The 23417-nt window shown below is 41.9% G+C and overlaps 1 protein-coding gene across 6 annotated transcripts; it reads left to right on the top strand.

The window, feature by feature from the left end:
• Nucleotides 1-6178: 6178 nt before the first annotated feature.
• On the top strand, nt 6179-14478 carry LOC108939430 (casein kinase II subunit alpha). Of its 6 annotated transcripts, none has more exons than XM_018760775.1 (13): nt 6179-6321; nt 7266-7527; nt 8259-8370; nt 8660-8761; nt 8847-8897; nt 9407-9466; nt 9574-9657; nt 9777-9887; nt 10527-10628; nt 11061-11161; nt 11402-11550; nt 12267-12362; nt 13771-14478. In XM_018760775.1, exons 2-13 carry the CDS (start codon nt 7427-7429, stop codon nt 13884-13886), a joined length of 1185 nt encoding a protein of 394 aa, XP_018616291.1. In that variant the 5' UTR covers nt 6179-6321; nt 7266-7426; the 3' UTR covers nt 13887-14478. The 6 variants fall into 6 exon arrangements, with proteins under 6 accessions (XP_018616291.1, XP_018616289.1, XP_018616294.1 ...); XM_018760773.1 differs by having other exon boundaries at nt 6179-6312; XM_018760778.1 differs by having other exon boundaries at nt 6179-6312; nt 12267-12353.
• The last annotated feature ends 8939 nt before the right edge of the window (nt 14479-23417 follow it).

The following is a 23417-nucleotide window of genomic DNA, read 5'->3' on the forward strand; positions in this document are numbered from 1 at the left end:
GGCTTGACACTTCTTTTAGCTCAGGAGTTTCCCACGCTAGCTGCTCTAGACACATGTATGGTCTGCTCAAACTGTGGAATTGGACCATACAAATCAGCATTCCTGAGGAGGCATTTGATGGGTCTGTAAAGCGTGTGCATTCCGTGAACCAGATGCTTTTCACGTGGAAATGATTTAAACACCAATACTATTTAATCAACAGGCAACCAAGGTGATCATCTCTCACAAATTGGATCCAGCTCAGTCTGTGTGGGTTTCCTCCCGGTGCTCTGGTTTCCTTCCACAATCCAAAGAAAGTTCAGGTGGATTGGTGGCTCTAAACTGTAGTGTATGAATAGGTGAGTAACTGTGTATGCGTCTGTAGCTACCTGGACTGACATCCTGTACAGATTGTACTCTCCCAGCAATGAGGGGATCAATGTTTAACTATTTAATCAACAGACAACCAAGGTTATCACCTCTCACGAACTGGTGTCAATTGACCCAAGAACAGTGCAGTCTAGAATTTTCATTTATATTTTTGAAATGCAGATATTAACTACACAATATCTGAATACCTTAAAGAATCGGAGGACATACTGTATAAATTGTATTGTTCTTGGGCCAGAAAGTAGCCAGCCTAGTTGTTAGAGTTGCCGTCACAAGGATCAAGGCTCAAATCTCACCTCCTACTGTCATAACTATGAGTAAGTTACTCACCCTGAATTGGTGCATTTAAAAACACCAGCTGTATACGTAGGTAAATCACTGTATGTTGCTTTAGAGATAAATAAATATCTGTGAGATAAATAAATATCAACTTGAATAATGTTATAGTGCACAGGTTAGTTTCTGTTCTGGTGCATAACAGCCTCGCCATCCTGAGTTTGCAGTGACTAAGAGCAAGAAAGACCCTTCTACCAACTTGGCAGTATTAGAACATGAGACACTTTTCCTCCTGTCGCTGGCTCTGCCACAGGAGAAGCACAAAAAAAAAACAAGGTGGGACAGAAAAACAGAATAGGAAGTGCAGAATATTTTTTCAGTGCTGAGGAGAGTATCCTCAATTCCCCACAGTCTGCTGACTTCCAGACGTTCGCAACACCGCATGGCTTGCTAAAGAGATCTTGGAACAACTGGGCGCAGGGGTAGTATTTTAATAACATCCTCTCCATGGCCCTCTGCTGGAAATAAACCCCGTTGTGCAATATTTCAGACAGCCACTGACACGGGAGATGGCCCTTGTTCAACCTGCATGTCAAGAATATTAATGGGCGTCAGACACGCATCCCAGCCCCTCGATCCAAAGGGGCTCGGATACGCCGCTTCCGACTTTTTATGGCCTTTTTTTAAGGGAGGGGCTAATCCCCCCAAACAACACCACCCCCATCCTTCCCCTCCGGCCAGCAGACAAGGGGCGTCCGAGAGCGACGGCCTGCATACTCCCAGGCACACAGGAACCATTGTTTTTGTGCACCGCAGAGAGGGGAAGCGAAGGAATTCCCCGAGAAGGAATCGCAGACAATGCAAGCCATCCTTCGCCGAGGCCGACTGCCGCACAGCCCTCTGGCTCCCGCTCCAACTCCGGCCCTTCTCCCGCCCCCGGGCCTCAGGAACCGGGTGGGGGACCGGCGCCCAGGGTGAACAGCCGGTTACAGCAATTTGGAGGTGATGTTTCCCTGAAAAAACAATAAAACAATAACATACAGGTCTGGTGTGCACACGCAGCGCAGGGGTGGGGGAGACCAGAACCCCCCCCCCTTTCTAATAAGGCCACTTATTAAACTCCAGGAGGCTCCAGGACCGGCTCGTTTGCACCGACTGAGAACGGGCGAATTACTAACAAGGTCTCATCTGGCCTCTCCCTTCAACATTACATCCACTGACAGAGATGTTTTTTCCACTTACACCGGTGAGCTCAGACTGTTCCCCGAAGCATTGCTCTTACGTGAACTTAAAATGTGTAGTTTTAAAGGGGTGGGGGGCGAGGGGGTAGGGTGATCTGCTTCTTTTGGGCTTTCATTCAAAGTGTCTTAGACTTTATGCGTCTCTCTGTGTGTGTGTGTGTAATACAGTGTCCCTGGATTACCCTGTTCACAACTGATCATTGTCAGAAAACCAGAAAGCCAAAAAGTGCAACTTACATCAATGAAACAGGCAAACTTTATGTAAGTAAGAGAGAGAGAGAAGCACTACATGTGTGGGAAATTTTGTCAGCCTACGGGGTGCACGGTCTTCACGCTCGTATCAAACTGCGGAAGCTGCGACGCTCATGGAAGCAATCACGTTAAACTAAACCGACACGCTAACTGTTTGCTCTCTGGTCTGGCAGCACTGACAGCACACGGAAGAGGATCATGCTGATGGTCTAACAGGCAAAATATGGGTTATGATTTTTGATGGAAACGAGTCGGCTTGACAGTTTCGGAAGGATCGGACCCAGACGGAGGCAGCGAACATACTTTGAGCGCAGCTGCGTCCCGCCCCTCCGGGGAGACGCTCGTCCAGCTGCGCAGGTCCCAAGCCCTGCTGGGGGGAGGTGCTCTGGCCTCTCGCCTTTCGGCACCCGGAGCAATTGAGGAGAGGATATCCTCAATCAGGGCTGTGCAGTGCGTGGTGAACAACCTCGCTGAAAGAAACACGGAGCGAGCGCTGAGCCGGGGCACGCTAACAACCTCAGGGACCCGCCACGGCTCGGAACAGCCCTCCAGTGCGGAACGGCGCCCCGCGGGGTCACAGCTAGGCGGCCATTCTATGCCGAGGCCTTCTCACAGACCTCATGCAGCAGCTTCTCCTGAAGGAGGAATCGACTCCTCTCTTTTTTACCCACAAATGATGTTGTCCCCGAGACACGGTCTGTTTCTTATGCTCATCAGAGAACAGGGGCGTCGCATCCATGTGCGGCACATGAGTCGCGCACCATCTTAACTTCATATGCTGTGTTACTCATAATAAGCTTGTCTGACCTCCAGATGCCAGAAACACCTGGACGCCACCGTGACCAAACTCTTACACGTTTGAAAAACAGCGCAAATGAATTCTGGCTTTGTGTAGAAAATGCCGTCCCAAGCGAGGCTATTGAACACAAGCAGACGAGTGTGCTGAACAGGGCATGAATCAAAAGTGTGATGATTTTCTTTTCCAGGGTGCCTGCAGAGTTTGGGTGCACTTTGGAATTAACCACAGCTTTTCAGGGTCTTACAGTGAGCCTGCTGTAAAAAGGAAAAAAACAAACACATCATTAGTTTTGTGAAAATTATCAGCCGCCTCTTAGTGGCACTGCCGTTGTGATTGGAACGGTACATTTTAAGGAGGTTACGCAGCACTTAGAAAAAGCAGTGTCATAAATAAGTCCGTAAATATATTTCCCTTCCTGTGCAGTTTGGAAAATTGAATCCAGTTGGTTACATTGTTGCCGTGTTTTCAGAAGCATCTCACGTCCCGGTTCAGGGACCTCCAGGATGTCGAGGTCGCGTCTTGTGCTCTATCTTCATTCTCTGCAAAGTCCTCGGTTCCCCTGATGCAGGCATTGTGAGTCCCAGCTGGCCTGGTCCAGCACCTCACTCTTCCCCTCTGAATGTGTTCAGCCCCCTATAAATAACCGTATAGCAAATCCTTTTGTTTTCTAGGCTGACCGATGCACACTGTGACACTTGGAGGAGACAATGAAGAGGTGCTGCTGCATGAAAAACAACAGGAAGTGCCGTCTTCTCAGGTAGTCAAGTCTGGGTGTAGCTCCTCATGTGCAATTTATGTGATCTGTCAAGAGGATTTTATTTTAAGAATTTATATATAGAACATTAATTCAACTTACTGGCTTGATTAACTGGTTAAAATAAAGAAACTTTCAGTGATTTAAAATGCTTGACAAATCCCTGACAACACATATTTGATCTTCGCACACCTTCATTTTGCAGAAACCACTGTTTCTATGAAGGTTCTTCCACATAATTGATTTTGCAGATGGTCTTTAATCAGTTTCATCACCTGAGTCTTTACTGAAATGTATAAACATCATGTATATTCGAGATAGGAGCCTCAAGATAAAGATGAAGTGAATTAGGTGATGAACTTAATTAATTTAAAGATGCTCTGTCAAATCAATTCCAAAGAGATGATAATAATAATAATAATAATAATAATAATAATAATAATAATAATAATAATAATATAATAGTTACTGTTACTAACACAAGATGACACAGCTCTTTCTACTAAGCAGCCAGGGAAGAAGCAGGGCTTGAACTGGAGTCATACAGAAAAAGCTTTCTACATTGTACACTGACAAGTCCTTAAAAGAATAAATCAGCACACAAAGTCACAAGAGAAGCAACCTGTAGTGAATGGTGGCGATGAGGACTTCACAGCTCAGAGGGTATCAGGTTTGAACACTCATGGCATGTAGGGAGGCTGTACTCGAGGATGTGTGAAAGTGCTTCTTCATTAAGGCATGACAAGGAGATGATGGTAGACTAAGAAGGGGCAGGCTGCTAGAATGGACTGATGGGTGGTGGAAGGCGCAAGGGTGGGTATTGAAATGTCTACAGGACTGGTGTTTCACAGCAGTTAAATCATCTTGCAGTAAGGGAAAAGCCTGTACTTATACACTATGCAACACAGTTAGAGCACATGAGGAGGAATACACTGAAAACAGATTTAGGGATCTTCTTCAATGGGTCTGTATGACCGCCCTTGTTAACTACTGTAAGAGTTGGTATTTCAGGAGAATGTCAGTGTAGTGGATTAGTGCTGCTGCCTTTGGCCCCAAAGGCCACAGGTTTGAATCCCACCTGCAGTTGTACTATCTTAATGTAAGGTTCTTGCCCTAAATTGCACAAGTGTAGAAATGGGTAAATAAATGTAGATAATTCAACATTTTAAGTTGATTTGGAGAAAAGCGTCAGGTAAATGAGTTACATCATGTACTTGTATAGATTTTCATTTCCTAGTACACTGACAAGGGCGGCTGGTGGCGTTGTGGCTGGAGCGGCTGCCTTTGGCTCCGGAGGTTGCCGTTTCAATCTCTGCCTCTGGCTGTAGTGCCCTTGAGCAAGGTGTTTGCACTGCAATTGCTCCAGTACCTTCGCCTGGCTGTGTGTCTGGGTAGCTAGTTGTGGCTCTGTGATGGACCGGTGTCCCGTCCAGGGTGTGACCTCACTACATCTTCGTCTCCGGGATAGGCTCCAGCATGCCTTGGGACAAGCGGCTATTGAAGTTGGCTGGTTAGTGAAAAGGGGGAGCAGGGATGCAGTGGGTTTGGCTGCGGCATGCTCTGCGGTGGGTCTGGGGTTTGAGCAGACTGGCATTCTGTCCAAGATGTGCCCCCCCCAGCCCCATGCTCTGTGTTGCCAGGCTAGGCTCCAGTTTGCCACAGAGCCGTGCTCGGGACATGGGGTTGTAGACATTGTGATTGTGTGTGGTTGGTCAGTATACTGACTACGTCTTCATGTTGTCGTGAGCAATCAGTTATCACAACAGAAACTCCAGAAAACCACATGTTAGGAAATAGTCAAACTCTTTAGACTGAACTCAGTTTTCACTTTAATAAGGAGTGACACTTCTTGCTCCTCTCGCTTTCTCTGAGTTCACGCCAGCTAATGCAAACAACACGTAATCGCGCAGCGCCATCTAGTGTCGCCTTCCACACACAGGTTGATTATCACTTACACCTTCCATCATATAGCAACGAATTCTAATTATTTTAAATTGGAAAAAAATATTTAGAACGTGTTTAAAGCACATGTGACGTATATCTGTAATAGACAATAATTAGAGTAGACATTTGCGCTTACAATTATAGTTCTTTTTTAAATTGTAAAAGGGGTTCCTCTAGGGAGCGGTGGCGCAGTGGGTTAGACCGGGTCTTATTCTCCGGTGGGTTTAGGGTTCGAGTCCCGCTTGGGGTGCCTTGCGATAGACTAGCATCCCGTGCTGGGTGTGTCCTTTCACCCTGTGTTGCTAGGTTAGGCTCCGGCGACCCAGTATCGGACAGCGATTTCAGGTTGTGTATTTCCTGTAAATTTCATTTATACACGATACGTCTGAATTCGCTAGAGGAAGTCATAAGTCCGTGTTTGAACCAATCGTTGTTGACTTCGCCATACAGAGAAACAAAACGAAGTATTCCTGCATAAAAAAAAAACTTACAGCGTTTTTTTAAATGCAAGAATTTCCGCTTCCGGTTAGTGTTCTTCTTCCGGTGGTGGTCGGTCTCCTTCGCGGCCATATTGCCTGTAACAGAGGAGGTGTTGCTTATACCGGCGAAAGGGAGTGAAGTACCTAGTGGCCGTGCTAAATAGTGAACTGGAAGAGAGGAGAACTTATATTCAGGAGGTATGGCTGGTGGGTCTTTGCTAGAGGTTTACGATTGGTTTAATTTACTATAAATATTTATAAAAAGCAGTTGTGTAATGAATGATTTTTATTATGATGTGATGAGCAGTGACTCCGGCGGCGTACAGACACACAGCGTCCATGTCAACCGCCTCGCTCACAAAATGATAGTGAGTAGTAACTGTATCATTAGTCTTTTCGCCTTTTCAGACGCCTTCGGCGTATTTATTTATTTTTAAATATATTTAAAAGTTGGCTGGGGATGACGAGTAATCAACTTGACGTCGTAGGTAGATAATAACCAAACAGTTCTGAATACAACAGTTAATGTGTTTCGGACACTGCAGGGAATTTGGTTAATTTTGAGTGAAATTTAAAAGGAGCAACTGTTTAAATGTATTCCGTTAGAGAGCCAGTGGCATTTAAATTAGTGAGGCAGTGAGTGACATGTTTGCGACTTGTTTAAACGGACATGTGGACAGCAGCAGGTCTCTGAAAGCTGTACTGCCGCTATAATCATGTGTACTGAATGTGTAAAAACACGCTGGACGTCGTGCAGTTTCGGCGCGCGAGTGTACAGGAACGTCACCGCGCGCATGTTCGATCCCTCACGCTGACGTTTTAGCTAATGAAACGACGCAGATCGCAACACGTCACCGGCATTACGCGACTTCCGTTTCTTTCCGGCTGCAAAGTTACTGATGGAGCGATTGACGGGTCGCGTCCCTGCCTGGCGGACCTGTGACCTAAGGAGACTTCACAGAACTTATTGAGGAAAGAACCACAACGTGGTCGATTAAGAAATGCTGCATATCTTGACTCATAAAATGCGTAGGAGTAATTATGTAATTTTCTTTTGGGGCAATACGGTCCGCTTGAGTTAGATGGACTAGTGTGGTAACTATATTTTGCACCTGTTATTGCATTTGCTGCCACTTGTTCTTTCTTTGCAGTTGTACACGAGGCACACGCTTGCACCCCCCTGGTCCCCAGAGCAGCTCCCTTCCTCGTGCCTTCCCTCGCCTGACGGACGGTGTTAGAGCTCTGCTCCCTTTCCTGACAAGAGAAGACTTCGCCGTTCCGAGCCCCAACCACCCGTCCAGGCTGTTCGGACATGTCAGGACCCGTACCGAGTCGGGCCAGGGTCTACACAGATGTAAATACGCATCGGCCCCGGGAGTACTGGGACTACGAGTCCCATGTGGTCGAATGGGGGTAAGTGCTGTGGGCTGCGTTGTGGTCCACTATGATCTTTTTAGCGGGAGAAAACGATGCTCTTATTGAGTGTGGTGCGGTTTTTAGGTCAGCAAACTGGGCCCGTGACCTGTCCCAACCCTCTTCGACAAGAAGGAAGAAATAAACTCGATGAAAGTTGTCTTTGAAAAATATCTTTCAAAGCTTGACCTCACTTTGCAAATAAGAATTCTTACGTGGCAAGCTGATCCCTCACTGCTGAGCATTTTGTAGCTCTTTATGGCAGTCGTTTCCCTGCTGTAAGCATCTGAGACATTTTGTTTATGAAGTGAACCTTCATGGGCTTAACTCCTACCCCTTTTCTACTCACCTGCAAGTCTTGTTGAAACTGACAGCAGAGTTGTGGAGAAAGTTTATTACTTTTCATAGAGCTTTTGATTTCAGCTTATAGTCCTCTTCACTTTTACTGTGAAGAAAGTGAATAAATAGAGGTCGCATCAGTTAACAGGTTGGACACAAGCCACTGTGGCATTCCGATTTTGAGGATGACTGTGTTGTACATTGTCACTATTTCCTCAGTGTGTGTTTTACAAAGTTAACTTTTTCATACTGTATCAGGTCTTGATTAGATTTTTAGGGGAGTATTTAAGGATGTCAGTTCAAGAATAGCAGCATTTTTCCTCCGTTTAACTTGTTATATGTGATGTATGACTTATGCAGCTATATTAACACTTAAGTGTTTTCCTTTCCAGAAATCAAGACGACTACCAACTGGTGCGGAAGTTAGGACGTGGCAAATACAGTGAAGTTTTTGAAGCAATAAACATCACCAATAATGAGAAAGTAGTGGTAAAAATACTTAAGGTAAGGTTTTGTGGAAATGTTTGTACTCAAACTAAATTGCTGTAACATGGCTCCAGCTATTGTGTTACTTACTTTTTGAGCAAAAGTTGTAAGATAAATTTTTCCTGTTTAATGCATTTGAGGAAAATGCTATAAGGAATTCTAAGGGCTGCAATTCTAAGGTGGCAAATTTTTACTCAAATGGCAAAATTGATCAGCATGCTTTACATTGAGGAATATGTTGAAGTGGGCATAGATGTTTTGTGGCAAACTTGTAACAGTTCAGCACTTGTTTAATTTTACTTCACAGCCTGTTAAGAAGAAGAAAATCAAGCGTGAGATTAAGATCCTAGAGAACCTTCGTGGGGGTCCCAATTTAATCACACTTATAGACATTGTTAAAGACCCTGTGGTAAGTTTCCTTACAGAAGCAGAGGTATTCATTTGAAAGTGTGTACATAGACGAGTTTTATATTTCTCCTTTCCTCTCTTTATAGTCTCGGACCCCGGCCTTGGTTTTTGAGCATGTCAACAACACAGATTTCAAGGTAACAAACTTCTCTGGACTCGATCTGCCTTAGCCGCAAAATTTACTGCAGCCCCTATGAAATTATGTACAGCTTGTGCCCCCAATTTCATGTCCTTTACAATCCTCTCAAATCTTTGATACTGCATGTGTTCTTTATAGTGTCTAAAATTGAATGGGAGTATAAAGATATCATGCAAGACATTTTGTTTTTAGTGGAAATTTATGAGATGACATTCTTGCCTGCCCTGAAAGCTTGGTTTCATATCAGTTCCCTAAACCATTTGGTGCTTTTTAGCTCAAGTTGTGTTTTTGTCTTTTTTTGAGCAACTGTCTCAAGTCCCAATTCAAATATACCACCACTGGGATAAACCAACTGTCATACCTGTTCTGAGATAAGGTTGCTTTGTGTTCATCCATGCAGGGTAACAGTAGTGAAAATTAAATTATTTTGTTGTGGAAAACTAGAAAGGTTTTAAATGACACCAAATCAGTACATGAAATGTATTTGAATTTTTATGTAATTTACAGCAACTCTACCAGACCCTCACAGACTTTGATATAAGGTTCTACATGTATGAGATCCTTAAGGTAGGAGCCAATTTGAATTTTGCATATCTGCTCCCAAGGGTCTTTTCTGTTCTTTGTTCCCTTGCCTTATTGTATGTTACCCCTTGCCCTTCGTGTACTTTCTGTAGGCTTTGGATTACTGCCACAGCATGGGGATCATGCACAGAGATGTCAAACCACATAATGTGATGATCGATCATGAACACAGAAAGGTCATTTTTCTCTCACAACTGCACCTTCTCTACTGTTCCTGCACTGCTGTTCCTGATTGCATGTTGAGGGTCTACACTGCTGTTCTGTGACACAAGTAATGCCTCCTTCACATTTGCAGCTGCGACTTATCGACTGGGGTCTGGCTGAGTTCTACCACCCAGGACAGGAGTACAACGTCAGGGTGGCTTCACGCTATTTCAAAGGCCCAGAGCTGCTGGTGGACTACCAGGTAGGTTGTATTCAACGTTAATAGCCGCAAGAAGTTGGTAGACTACATTGACAAGGTTGATCTCAGCATGGGTACAAGACACTGGGAGTAGAACATTTCTGAGGGAGACTCACTGTAAGGACACTTGTTTGTCCTACTGTAGTAATAAAACTTCTTATGAACTTTTTATTTTTTTAATGTTACATCAGGGTGATTGATTAATAGCAGAAAAAACCAGAGTGTTAGTGTGGGTGTGTCTACAGATTTTTCCTATTCTCAGTATAGTTTTAAATGTTAAATTGGAAGGTGAATAACTTTACTGGTAGTGGCTGTTGCACATGTTTAAGCTCATCAATGTATTTACACATCACTAAAATGGTATTCCTACTACATGCCCAGTTCTGTGCTGATACCATCTCAGTGGTTACTCACTGGGTCTCTCCCCCCTCCCCCTTTTCAAAGCTCAAGCAAAAGCCTGTTGACCTGTGTGAATGAACTAGACATCAATTCAGTGGCATTGCTTGTTTTGACATTTCTCTGAAAGTAACGGTCTAGGATTTCCTGTTTTTTAAAGATTTGATGCTGCCTTACATTTGGTGCTTTTATGAGTAGTGCTCAATAAATGGTTTTATTAATAGTGTTTTTTGTTTTTCTTTGAAGATGTATGACTACAGTTTGGATATGTGGAGTCTTGGATGCATGTTGGCCAGCATGATTTTCAGGAAGGAGCCTTTCTTCCATGGCCATGATAACTATGATCAGGTGGGCAGTTTAAACGTTCTTTTTTCAGATCACTCTTGATGAAACCAGACATCAGGAAGCTATTTTTATACCTCTCCATTTTTTTTTTTTCTTTTTTCTTTTTCAAGTTGATACTTCAGATATCAGTAAACTTAGGCACTTATGAAAGATTAATGTCTTAGGTATTGCTAAATGAATTTTCAGCAAGAAAAAGCATGATTTTGGGTCGTGTATTAAGAGGCCTGATTTACGGCCTCCACGACTGAGTGTGGGCAACCCTGCTTTGTATTGGTAATTACTCTCCATGTGTCTGGTATACTGGAGCATACTCATCACAATTCATGTTAATGGTAGATGTTAAAAGGGATTTTTTCTGAAACTTTCACAACGATTTGATCTCAATCAGCAGTATTAATGTTATTTATCAAATGTTTTTCTGCTTTTGCTCCCCAGCTGGTGAGGATAGCGAAGGTCCTGGGCACTGATGACCTTTACGATTACATTGACAAGTACAACATTGAACTGGAACCTCGGTTCAACGACATTTTGGGAAGGTGAATGTTTGGTTACAACCCCCTGACACATGGGTTAAGGGGTCTAGGAATCAAGGTAGTACTTTCTTAAGTATTTCTTATCCCAGCATCCATTACTTCATATTTAGAAAGGGCACGTAAACGGGTAACTTGTCCTTTATCGGTCTCTCAAAGTGTCCGAGCCCCTGCTGTACATACAGGGAGATAGACCATTTCATATAGAACTATGTTCTTACTGTTCTGGCGGTGGTTTCTTAACAGGCATTCTCGCAAAAGATGGGAGCGCTTTGTACATAGCGAGAATCAGCACCTGGTCAGCAGTGAGGCACTGGACTTCCTGGACAAGCTGCTGCGCTACGATCACCAGTCGCGGCTGACAGCCCGAGAGGCCATGGAGCACCCCTATTTCCGTGAGTGGTCTGCATTGTGTATGTATGGTTTTTCCAGCTGTGTCAAAAACTAATTCCCTCAGTGCTGATATTGGTAAAGTACAATTAAGTCTTATTTGAAATGTTTGTTATTCTTAAGAAAAAAAGCATTGTTTGGCTGAAAAATAACCCTTTCAAGCCCTCTTGGACCAGGTCTGCTCCACTTAGTGTTGCTTGTATTTTATAGATCTTTGTCTCCCTCCTTGGGCCTCTGCAAACATACTTTTGCCTTTGATAAACAGCAGGCTTTTTAATATATTATTATATACACACACACTGTATATACACACATTCGTACATCCTCATTGCAAAATAATTCTCCTACTATTTGAAATCACACTGGTCTAGATGAACTGATTATACCTTATTAGTTTATGCAGTAATTTCATCCTTTATAACTTGGACAAAATGCATACTTTTGCTGAATAACTATACAAAAACACCAGTATACACTGACAAACACTAAACCACTCTATGTAATAGGGATGCATTTACTCTTTTTCTACTGTAGTCTGTGGGGGGTAGTAGTTGAAATGTGTGTTAAAACTACATCATCTAGTTAATTGGTTACCAAAATATATAATACAGCGAGAAGGAAATATCAAGGACTGTGGTATCCAGTGTGAAAGTGCCCCGCTGTTTCTGCTTATCCAAAGAACATGTCCTGATTTCATGTGTGGACCTCTTCTTTCCTTCAGATCCTGTGGTGAAGGACCAGCCGAGAGCAGGCGGAACGGCCAGCGTGACTGGCAGCAACACACCTGTGAGCTCATCCAGTATGTCAGGTGGGCCAGGTACCCTTATCTGCTAAACTGTAAATGTTTACAAAGATCTGTTCAGTGTTACTCAACTTGTCTAATCATGAACAGCATGTTGTGTATTAATACAGGTCAAATAACATGATATTTTTGCATAAGAAATCGGATAAGTATATTGAAACCGTACACAAGATGCAGTCATTTTAAGGCATCTCCTTAGTGAATAAGAAGAAATTTTTTTAATATATTTACATTTATTAATTTGCCTAATAAACTTTTCTTCAAAGGGACATAGTTAGGGTACCTACAATGATTTACCCACTGGGTAATTTTTACTGGGGAAATTCAGGGTAAGTACCTTGTTCCAGGATACTACTACTACAGCAGTAGGTGAGATTTGAACCTGCAACTTTCAAATCGGAAGTCAAAAGTTGTAATCGCAAGGTATCAGCTGCCCCCTTTTCTTTAAAAGATGTAATGAACGAGTTTTCAGTTTTGTTTGTATGGCAGTCAGAAAACCTTAAGACACCATGGCATAACTGCTGCTCAGATGTGGGTCTTTGCTGCTGTTTGACTCTGTAGAGTGAGACCATACCACCTTTAAGGGAAATGCATGACCTGCAACTGTTGTGTAGTGTGATACCGTTTACATGCTTATTGCACAGGACCTATGGTGTGCTTATTGAAGAAGTACAGATGCTCCTTGACTAACGATGAAGTTATGTTCCTATAAACCCATGAAAAAGAATACAGTACCACACCTACTGAACATCATAGCCTAGCCTACCTTAAACATGCTTAGAACACTTACCATAGTTTAAAGCTGGGCAAATTTAAGCAGGAGATATTTATGGGCGTTTAGTAGACATAATGGGATGCGACAACACAAAATAAATGCTTTTAGCACAGTATCGGTTGTTTACACTCGTTCGCGTGATCGCTACTGAGACTGTCAGTGTGATGCTATGGCTCGCAGCCATCGCCCAGCATCAGGAGAGAGTATTGTACCGCATATCTCAAGCATGGGAACAGATCAAAATTTAAAGTACGGATTCTACTGAAGGTGTATCACTATCGTACCTTCGTAACTTCGAAAAATCGTATGGCAAACCATGTTAAGTAGAGGAGCATCTGTATTTGTTTTTGTGTGTAAAGAGTAGGTTTGAGCAATATAGTAGACAATTTGTCCCTTGACTAGCAGAACTACTAATAATGGCATTAGATATTTCTTAACCACAGCAGGGTTAAGAAATTAACTCTGCTGTGGTCTTTACCAGACCATCCTCAGTTTTCTTGGTTTATTTTTTTTTTTATTTTTAATCACTGATGAAAAAACAATAGCTTAATATTTTTTGTAACCAAAGTGTCTTTGTGGTATTTATGTAAGTGGTGGAATAGTGGAAAGGCTGAATGTCCTGACCATACAGTCATGGCGTTTTTGCAGGGATCTCCACCATGCCAGCTTCCTCTCCCCTCGGCCCCCTGGCCGGCTCACCTGCCATCTCCTCCACTGGCACTTTGGGGACACCAGTGGCTGCCACTGCTGGAGCATCCCAATAATGTCCTTTCAACATGTGCTGTTGTCTAAGCAACTGCAGCACCAGGAACAATCGACCAGCCTCACGCAGCCACTTATTCTGGCTGGCCTGGTCTGCTGTCCAAAGGTTCGAGGAAATTCAGACACTGAGCTGCCTTGCTTTGTGGGTTTTTGAAGTTAACTGAACTTGTTTATTTTTCCTCCCTACCCTTATGTCAGAAGTTATTTCATAAGTTTAATACATGACACACAAATAAGTACTGTATCTTTTTCTTCACTTAACAGTTAAACTGTTCTCCAGTTGTCCAAAAATGAAATAAAATCAAATTTCAGTTGATGAGCAAAAGACACTCTTGAGAAAGTGGACAAGAAATTAATCCGTCTGGATTCTGCTTTCAGCCCTGTAAAACTTCCTCTAAGGAGAATGTGAAAATGCGGCAACTTGAGTACCTTGTTTTGCGTTTGTGTCACAGCAGAAGCAGATTTCTTTGCTGTGCTCAAAGACAACTAGTTCCAAGATGGCTTGTATTTTTTTTTTAGTGTTTTGCTACTTTAAACAGTCTGCATGTTGGTTTTTTAATAATTTAATCCTTAAATTCACTTTAGTAGCATAACCAAAGTTAATAAATTGTTATATTTGCAAACTATCCTGGCCAAACTTATTTTCCTGTTGTAAATGGATTATATATATATTATATATATAATACTTAATTTACTGAGATATTATTATATAGTGATGGCATAAAAAATGAGGGTAACTTGACACATTGTGCATAAGTTTTGTTTGTATTTTAAACTAGAAAAAAGTAATTTTGTCTTAATCCCTGGAATAAATTGCTTATGACATTTTCTTCCTTAATTAGAATTTCCAAGTTGAGATGTACTCTAGGGCAAAACATTTGTTATTTTGTACTGAGTTTTTAGACATTTTTCCCCCTTTTGCTATGTTTGTCACTTGAATGATATGTTGGGTGTGAAAGGTTGGGTTTTCCATGCCTTTTTGTACCATGCACAGAATCTTATGAACCCAGGATCTGTACATTTCTTTTTAGTCCCACACAAGGCAAGATGCTTTATAAACTGCATTTTACAGAGTATGTTTGAGGCCTTGCCATCAGTCTCTGTATATATGTATATTGTCCTATCATGTTGACCAGTATTTGAGAGCATTTGTGTAAATAAACTTGTTTTATTTAATAAGCGTCTAGGTAAGCAACCTTTATGATGTGGTTTTTGAATGTCACGTTGTGTTTAGGAGGGGGACCATAATTAACATTCATATTCACGCTGAGTTTGGTCATGTGTTGTGCAGAAGGCGATGGATTACATGTAGATGTGTGGTGTTTGGTAGGCGGAGCAATTGTTTTAGGCAAAGTTATCTGAAATTAATTGCATGGTTTTAAAACAGCAGTTCACTTCAGATGAAACTCAGTGTTTTCTCCACATGACTAACACGAGACTTTAAAGAAACCTCAGAAAAAGAGAAACAATAGGTATACGTATGTAATGTATAACTTTGAGTACTGGTTTTTTATTTCAGTGCAGACTCATGTCTATCAAAATCCACTTGGATTTTTCTCAGGAATAATTTGAGTTAAAACACTGCACATTATGAAAATACGTTACAGAATAAACGAGTCTTGAAGTCTGTGTATGAAGGAAAGCCTGGGCACAATCAATCAATCAGCAGAGTGAATGCACCCAGTTCAGTGAGCGAACAGGTCCGAGTCAGTAGGGAGTGGACACAAGTTTTTTTATTCAGAAATCTATGTTGCAGGACTCTTAATGAAAGTAACAGTGTAGAAACAAGACTAAAAGATGAGACATGGGTCAATGGTTTATAGCTCAGGATTCCCTCTCAGATTTTATTAAATTCTCAAATGCATAGTCTTTGGTCATTTGTTTTCAACGTGTATTCTTGTATGCATGTTTGTATCAATTTTGCCCTTATGTGGATGAGGGGCCATGATATGAAATTGATCACTTGTCAAAAAGGGTTCCCTTGGGGAAAAAGTTTGGCATCATTGGTCTATAGTGTGGGGCAGGGTCAGTAAAACCTCAAGTCCTTGCTGTAGCTTTCTCAAGCAGGTCATCCAAAGATGCCCTGGTCAGAAGATATTTTTTATGATTTAATGACTGCTTTGCCAATTCATTTGTAGGAAGGCTGTTGTAAATACTGATATTCTGCTAGAGAGAGAGAGAGAGAGGAGGAAAGGTGAAGAACAGCTAGTTGAGTGGGGAGGGGAGAGAGAGAGAGAGAATGTCATTTACCCTGGACTTTTTACGGAGGAAGACGGTGTCCGGACTGCTCCAGCTTACTGCATCGCACAGCACGTGTCCAGGTATTTTATTACTAAATCACCACAGTAGTGTGGTGATTTGAGGTTTGCAGTGTATTAGGTGTGATCCGTCTCCTCGTTTTCTTGCAAAACTTTTTGGTGTGATTTAGACATGATCATAACGTGGTTGTTTTTCACTTTACGGCTGCCCCTTTTTTTTTTCTTTTTTTTTTCCCATGCGAATCAGCACCCAGTTACGTGACAGCGGACAGATAATTATGCAGGTTTCATATGAATAAGCGTTTCGGTTTACTTTTTGAAGATGATGACTCGTTCTCTTCTTGTTGCTCGTTTTACGCTCAGTCTCAACTCGTAGATTTTAGATGGCTTTTCCCCGTTTTTATATTTCCAACGCGGCTACACACATTCGGTACTTTTCTGTTTAACTTCTGGTAGTGTAATGGGTAGAGCTACTGCCACACCAGGGACTCGGGACGGGTCGCAGGTTCGAATCTCGACTCCTCTCCAGCTCAGCCTCAGGGTCGCGACGGTAGCCTAATATCCCAGAATGAGTGGGCGCTAATCTGCCATCTGGGGGGGTTCGCGACGCCAGTCCACCGTAGGGGATCCAATCATGAGTGTGGAACTAAGCCTACGGTGCATTTTCTGAAGTTGAATGCTATTTTTGTTTTTACTCTGCAAAGCAAATAACGTCCTCTTGTCTTCTCTCCTTCCTCCAGGAATGTCACTCTCTCTGCCAGGCGGCTGTAAACCTGTCACGTGCGGCGCGGCACAGCGCCTCTCTCGCGCTTCCACGAACGATCGCTGGCTGCCAATTTGCGCATATCCACCTTGAGGGGAGAGCAACCTGAAAAGCCAAGGACACGTACATGTAGCCACACGAGCCCGTTCGAAAATAAAATCGACAAAACAACTGCGGAGGCGCTCCTCGCACAACGTTTTTCCCCACCGCGTCTTTGCGCAAATGCTAGCGGTCAGCGTCGGCCCTGCGATGACGTCACAACTTCCTGTGTCGTGGTGCTCGCTGGAGCGGAACGAAACTGAGTGACTCATCGGTCGTGCAGCGAAAACTGCAAAAATTTTGAAAAACCTCTGTTTGTGGCGCGATGCTAAAAACGTGTCTGCAGTACAGTAAGTTCGCATCGACTGAATATGTGTCGCCTGCTTGCGTGCGTTTCGTCAGACGCACAGCTTCCTTCATATAATTAATGCTGTGTGTTACGACGAAGTGAAAGAGCGCGAGCAAAAACAACACGGGAAGTTAGTGACACAGGGAGGGAGGGACAAAGAACAACCCAGGTTTTCGTACACAAACTCGTTCTTTTCTCTTTTTTTTTAAATAAGCGTTTCTGGTCTAAGTGAAAATGCTGTTTGCGCTCATTTCCCGACCTAAGGCACGTACTAGCATTGCTGTCCTCTCGTTTATTTCGTGCTTTTTTTTCCGTCAAAGTTCAGTCACATCCGTGATAATAATTTTTCCTCAGCTGACCAGGCTCGAGAATCAGTTTTGTTGGGAATCTTCTTGCATGGTTTCTCTAACGCGACAAATAAGAAGTATATCCTTGCAATACACTGTACAGTTCAGTTTTGGGCACCTTAGCCTAGGAAACATACACATACTAGCGTTAACGTTGCATTCATTTTCCCATTTTCAGTTGACAGAAGAGGAACAAACTGTGTTAATGCACTTCTTATGTTCTTCTCACTTACAGCATGGCTTCTCTTGATGGTGCCGGTTAATGAGGGGAATAGTGTCACATCTTTACCTTGCAAAGTTCATGTGGAACTAGGACTGCAGTACAGGAAAGTAAGCTGGTACAAGGTGTGTGTCTTTTACTTTCTTTTTTGTTAATCGTACACTGAAGAAGGATGTAGATTGTTGGCACACAACATTTTTGGAACAATTTAGTAATGGCGACAACCAAATGTAACTATCGTGTTGATATACATACGGTGTTCCACTGTATTTGTTGTATGTAGGTAGATGAAGATGATGGTTTCACTGGGTTGGTCCTGAAGAACCTACAAACAAACGAGACGCTTCTTTACAAATCAGCCCAGCACAGCTATCAAGTGGGGGAAGATTATTCCCTCATTTTGTCCAACTCATCGCTGAGTGACTGCGGCAGGTATCGCTGCACGCTTTGGCCTCCCGTTGGGCACCAGATTAAAGAAGGAGACTACGACTTCTATCCCAGGGGTGAGTTTGTGACTCACGGTGAAGCACATATTAATAACTTGTGCGTTGACTTGCTCCTCTCACATATTGAGCCTTGTTCTATGTATGATCTGTGTCCAGGATGCCCGCAGCCTGTAAAAATGCAGAAGTCAGATGTCGTGCAGAGCAAGCAGCAGTCTTCCAACCAGAAGGACTCCACAGTGTCAGTGGTTGTGGGTTTGGTAACTCCTGGAAGTCTGTTGATCATAGTACTTGTAGTACTTGCTGTGACCATTAACAACTCAAAACTGAAACAAGAGGTCCCTTATAAATCAGTTCACTTATAAATATTATGTGATAATTCCACAGCTTCCTTGCTTGTGATTGTGTTCTTTTTTCACAGTTATATTGCAGAGCATGAACGTTGTCAAAGAAACAATAATAAGTGGAACATGTGTATGGTAAAATACATACAGTAACAAATTGATTTAGAAATCATACATACTTACAGACTTTATCAGGAAGAGGATCTGAGTACCAATGAATGCCCACATGACATCACTGTGTAATACCATAATACTGTATAAACAAAAAAAGTCAGAAAAATTTAAAACAATTTCAAAACTTACATTATGGATAATATTTTTTGCAACATTATGAATGTGTAAATGTTTTTTCTCTTATTTTTGTTGTAAATGAGTATCGTTAAACTGATCTAAATTGCCCAATATCTCAAAAATCTAGGCTTGAAGGTAGTACAGCAATAAGTACAGTTACATTGAAACATTAATTATTAAATAATAATTCAGTTTGATTCTTGACTAAAAGATTCTACCTGAAGATATTCTCACCCCTCAGTTCCACTTTTAGCAGGAAAGTTTGGCAGAATATGCAGTGTAGCTGTCTCTGGTTTGTATGTATGCATGTTTGTGAGCTTTCCTGTGAAGAGACATAGCTTTCATTGAATTTATTCTCTCTTTCTGCAGTCAGCGTGAAGTGTATTCACAAGCTGCCCTTCTATACTACCACATTTTAGTTTTTGTGTCAGTGGCATCATGGCAAATCCAGCATCGGAACACAGATATTTTGTGAAAGGGATGTTTGTGGTGGACACACATCCACTCATGGGTCCCACAGTTGTTCTGACTCCTCTTCAGGTCAAGCAGCTTGCGCTTAGTTGTTTGTAATGAAGGTTTTCAACCCTTGGTGAAACCCTGCCTACACTAATTTATCTCCCAGCAGATCTCTGTTCTTCATTGACATGTTCCATGAATGAACTGAAGTGTTTGATCAGTTGTTTATTTTTCCAATTTTACAATTATGAAAAGGCATACTACACTCGGTGTCAGAAGGCTAATAACAATTTTAGGTGCTGGAATCCCAAAGCTATACAGTAAACTAGAGACAAAAGATAGGAGAGTTTAGAACAGAACAGAACAGCTTAGTGAGAGGAATAATTTATAGAGCTTAAATATTTCAAGGACCTGTCTTCAGCATGCTGTGCATGTTACTTGAAGAATTATGTGTTTGTAATGTAACAGACTGTAATGACATCATTCAAATACTAGAAAGGAGCAGTGAGTGAAAGAGGCATCAAAAATATAAAACAGAAAGAAAAATAGGTATAATACAGAACCGAAAAGGCAAGGGGGAAAACACATGGTTAAAAAAATATCGACACTTTTTCAACCATATCTTTTTATTGTTTTGACTATTATCATTTCCTCAAAAAGTGTTTTTATTTTATTTGTGCTACCTTTGCGTGTTACTGGCCCATGAATGATAACATCTGAAGTTATATAGTTACTTTTTACATAGCAAACACCATGTGCTGAAGAAGGAAGCTCGCTGAAATGTCTGTGCTGATTATTTCACTAACTTGTTCTGTACTCATCCACCTTTTCCTTGTGTTTTTCTCCCAAGAAGTTGTGCAAATACACAATTATCAGTTTTTTTTACGCTAACATCAATTTGATTTAATGTGAACAAAGTATATTTAGTATCCCAGCTAACACTGTGGATTGAATCATACTGTTCATTCAATCAATAGTTGAATCATAGCAAAGTAAGTGACGTGGACAAAAATCATCTTACACAAGGGTCCTCCAGGGCTGAGGCTGAAGACGAGTGGTTTATGTAACAGTGCACTGATGTATTTACCTTAGAGCAGAGTTTCTCTGGTGTAGGCAATTGTAGTGGATATACTTCCTGCACCTAGACATGGCACCCCACTCTACTTCAGGCTTCTTTTTATACCAGGAACAGTTGTCAGGCCCAGAAACTCCCATCTCTGGTTTTGCAGAACAAGGGCAGGATTGCACTTAGAAAAGGCTGGTAATCATCATCACAGCAGAAGGTATTATAAAATTTTCATTCATTTAGCACTGCGCTGTGCTTTCCATTACTGTGATTGCAAGTGCTAGTGGTGAGGACCCTCTACAGACTGTACCGTAAGAGACTGCCCATTCCTTATGAGCATTTACATTACTGTCTTTTTATGTGAACTCAGAGGAAGGAGCAGTAAGCAGATGGCCTGTGTAGTGGGTTGTGGTAGTGGATACTCTCCTGCACTGTGGCCCGGAGATCCTACTAGTTCTGGTTCATTGTCATACCAGGAGTAACATGTCAGCCCCAGTAAGTCTTTTACCATGAGCTGCTGGTCTGTATTCTGTGGGAGCTCATCGATATAGGAAGTGGTGTCCTCTAGCTCCTCTCCTGATGACCATAAATGTTCAAAGTTAGGTTACATCTCTCCTCATGTTCAGTTCTGCTGTTTTCCTCCTAGAGTGGATAGGCTGATGCCCATCCTCTCACACAACAAACATTTTTCCAGTAGTCCTGTAGTTTGGCATAATTCCATAATTTGGCATGTTTTGCTGTTTCTTCTTCACAGGTCCTACAGAATTCCGTTATCACGATAACTGCTTATTACATGACTGCTCATACTGAAAAACAATATTAGTTAAGTCTTATGTAGGTAAATGTAAAACAATTTACATTTGTTAATTGTCATTTTTTCTCAACAGTAATGTACATCTGTACAAATGTGCAATCATTAATAAAGAGGCTAAGATAGAAACAATTATGGATTTTGTGTGTTACCCCCATTTTGCTGGACGAAGGGCTCCACAGTTTACAAAAACGATTGGGACCGAGAGCCTGCTTGTAACTCGTTTTGTTTGTATATCCAAAGTCATTTTTACCCACTTACACAATTGCAGAATGATTAGTAATACAGATGACCCTCAATTTATTGGTGAGGTTTTGTAAAAATTTTGGATATCACTATAGTAAATTCAAGATATTATGCTAGATCTCTTTATTAGCTTTTTGTTGTAGTAATATTGAAACTGAAAAGATGTAGTCTAATCAGTCCAAACTGTGTTTGTAATTTTGTGAGTGCTCACCAACACTATTCGGTGGATACTATAGCTGGTAGTGTAGTAGAGCTGCAGCTTTTGGGCCCAAAGGTTGCAGGTTCAGACTGGATATGTAATATTAGTTTATTAGTTATTATTAGTTTAGTATTAATAAGTAACAACTTCACGATACTTCATCCAATACTAACTTACTAACATCACTAACTCCATTGGCACGTCCTGTGTTCAGAACCATTACTGACACACCAAAATAGTTTTTGCATATTTTCCAGCCAAGAAAAGGATAAAAAAGCCAATGAATAATTTGCGGTCTATCTGAGAGTCAGCTGCAGGTAAGTTGTATTTTGTAGGTGACAGCTGGTAGCATAGTGATTAGTGCTACTACCTTTGGACCCAAAGGTGGCAAGTTTGGTTCACACTTCTGACTGTAGTACCCTTAAGTGAGGTACTTATCCTCAATTGCTCTGGTGAAATTGCCCAGCTGTATAACTGAGTAAATAATTGTAATAATTTCTGAAAAAAGTGTTTATTGCATGCATTAATGTAATCTCAATGCTTTGTGTTCTAAAGATGAGAAGATGTTGTTTCAGGTCTCACTCTTGGCTGACCGACACAGGGCCGTGCACGTGTGTTTCTGTCCTGGAGCAGTGTAGGTGGGTTCATCCTGGCTCTTGACCTGTCCTCTACTGAGCTCCATTGTCTGCCCCCTTCCCCAGTATTACAAGTGTCACTCATATGCTGTTCTGCATCGATTCTCTGTAATCCTGATATAGGAGTGACTCCAGTACCAACATGTCTTTTATTTGTTTTGGCTCGTGACCCGTCCCTACTGGTAGCATTGGGCAAGATGATGATAATAATTCACACAGGGACAGGACAGTAATGTCGCAGATCTAAGGCAATGCTATTCAGTAATTCAGTAATGATGATGCGCGCGCGTCATCATTCAGCCAATGCCAGTGCCGCCCCGACCCCCCGCGGAGCCACGCGTTGCCTAGGTGACAAAATCCGTTTGCGTTTTTGTCGCTTCTGTACGCGTGTCCGCTGTGGTGGAAGCTCGAGCGACCTGCGAGATATTTTCAACCGTAGTACCATCCCAAAACCGATAAAATCGTTGCGAAGTGCTCGTGTTCATTCACTGTGAGCGTCTCGCTGTATCGACGCACCTCTCTTGTCAACTTTCGCTTTCTTTGAAATCAGTTAACTACGTTGCCAGTGAGTAGTTGCACATGATTATTCTCAAAGACAGCACGTGCTTTTAAATATATATACATATATACGTATATACATTAGTATTTGGTGGTTTCTGCACGGTAAGATTTGACCGGCGTTAGCTATTTAAAATGATCGGAGTTTTTTTTTTTTGACATTTTATACAAGTTTCCATAGTGTGTAATGTTGCCTTCTACAAATAACATACATGTTCGTGTTGTAGAGTGTAAAGGTATATAAAGTATCGCCAACAGAGCAGGTCGTGCTGTTATAACTTATAGTCAGACAGACAGACACACACTTACCTTGTTTACAGTAAGAGTACCCTGCTGTGTGTGTATGTAAACAGCTCCAATGTTGAGTATCTGACACCGTAAATGTTATGAAAACAAAAGTTGATAATATTCAGAATTAGAAAAAAGAGGACTGTCTAAGTGCAATTGTATGTTTGACATGTATTTTTATATATATATAAAATATATTTTATATAATATATATATAATA

This window comes from Scleropages formosus, chromosome 19 (genome assembly GCF_900964775.1).
Source record: "Scleropages formosus chromosome 19, fSclFor1.1, whole genome shotgun sequence".
Taxonomy (NCBI): Eukaryota; Metazoa; Chordata; class Actinopteri; order Osteoglossiformes; family Osteoglossidae; genus Scleropages; species Scleropages formosus.

What these genes read in the sequence shown, in the direction of transcription:
- LOC108939430 (XM_018760775.1), top strand. Translation starts at nt 7,427, where the DNA reads ATGTCAGGACCCGTACCGAGTCGGGCCAGGGTCTACACAGATGTAAAT. An exon ending in TCCCATGTGGTCGAATGGGG is followed by an intron (nt 7,528 to 8,258) that starts GTAAGTGCTGTG and finishes TTTCCTTTCCAG; the next exon opens with AAATCAAGACGACTACCAAC. An exon ending in CATGGAGCACCCCTATTTCC is followed by an intron (nt 11,551 to 12,266) that starts GTGAGTGGTCTG and finishes TCTTTCCTTCAG; the next exon opens with ATCCTGTGGTGAAGGACCAG.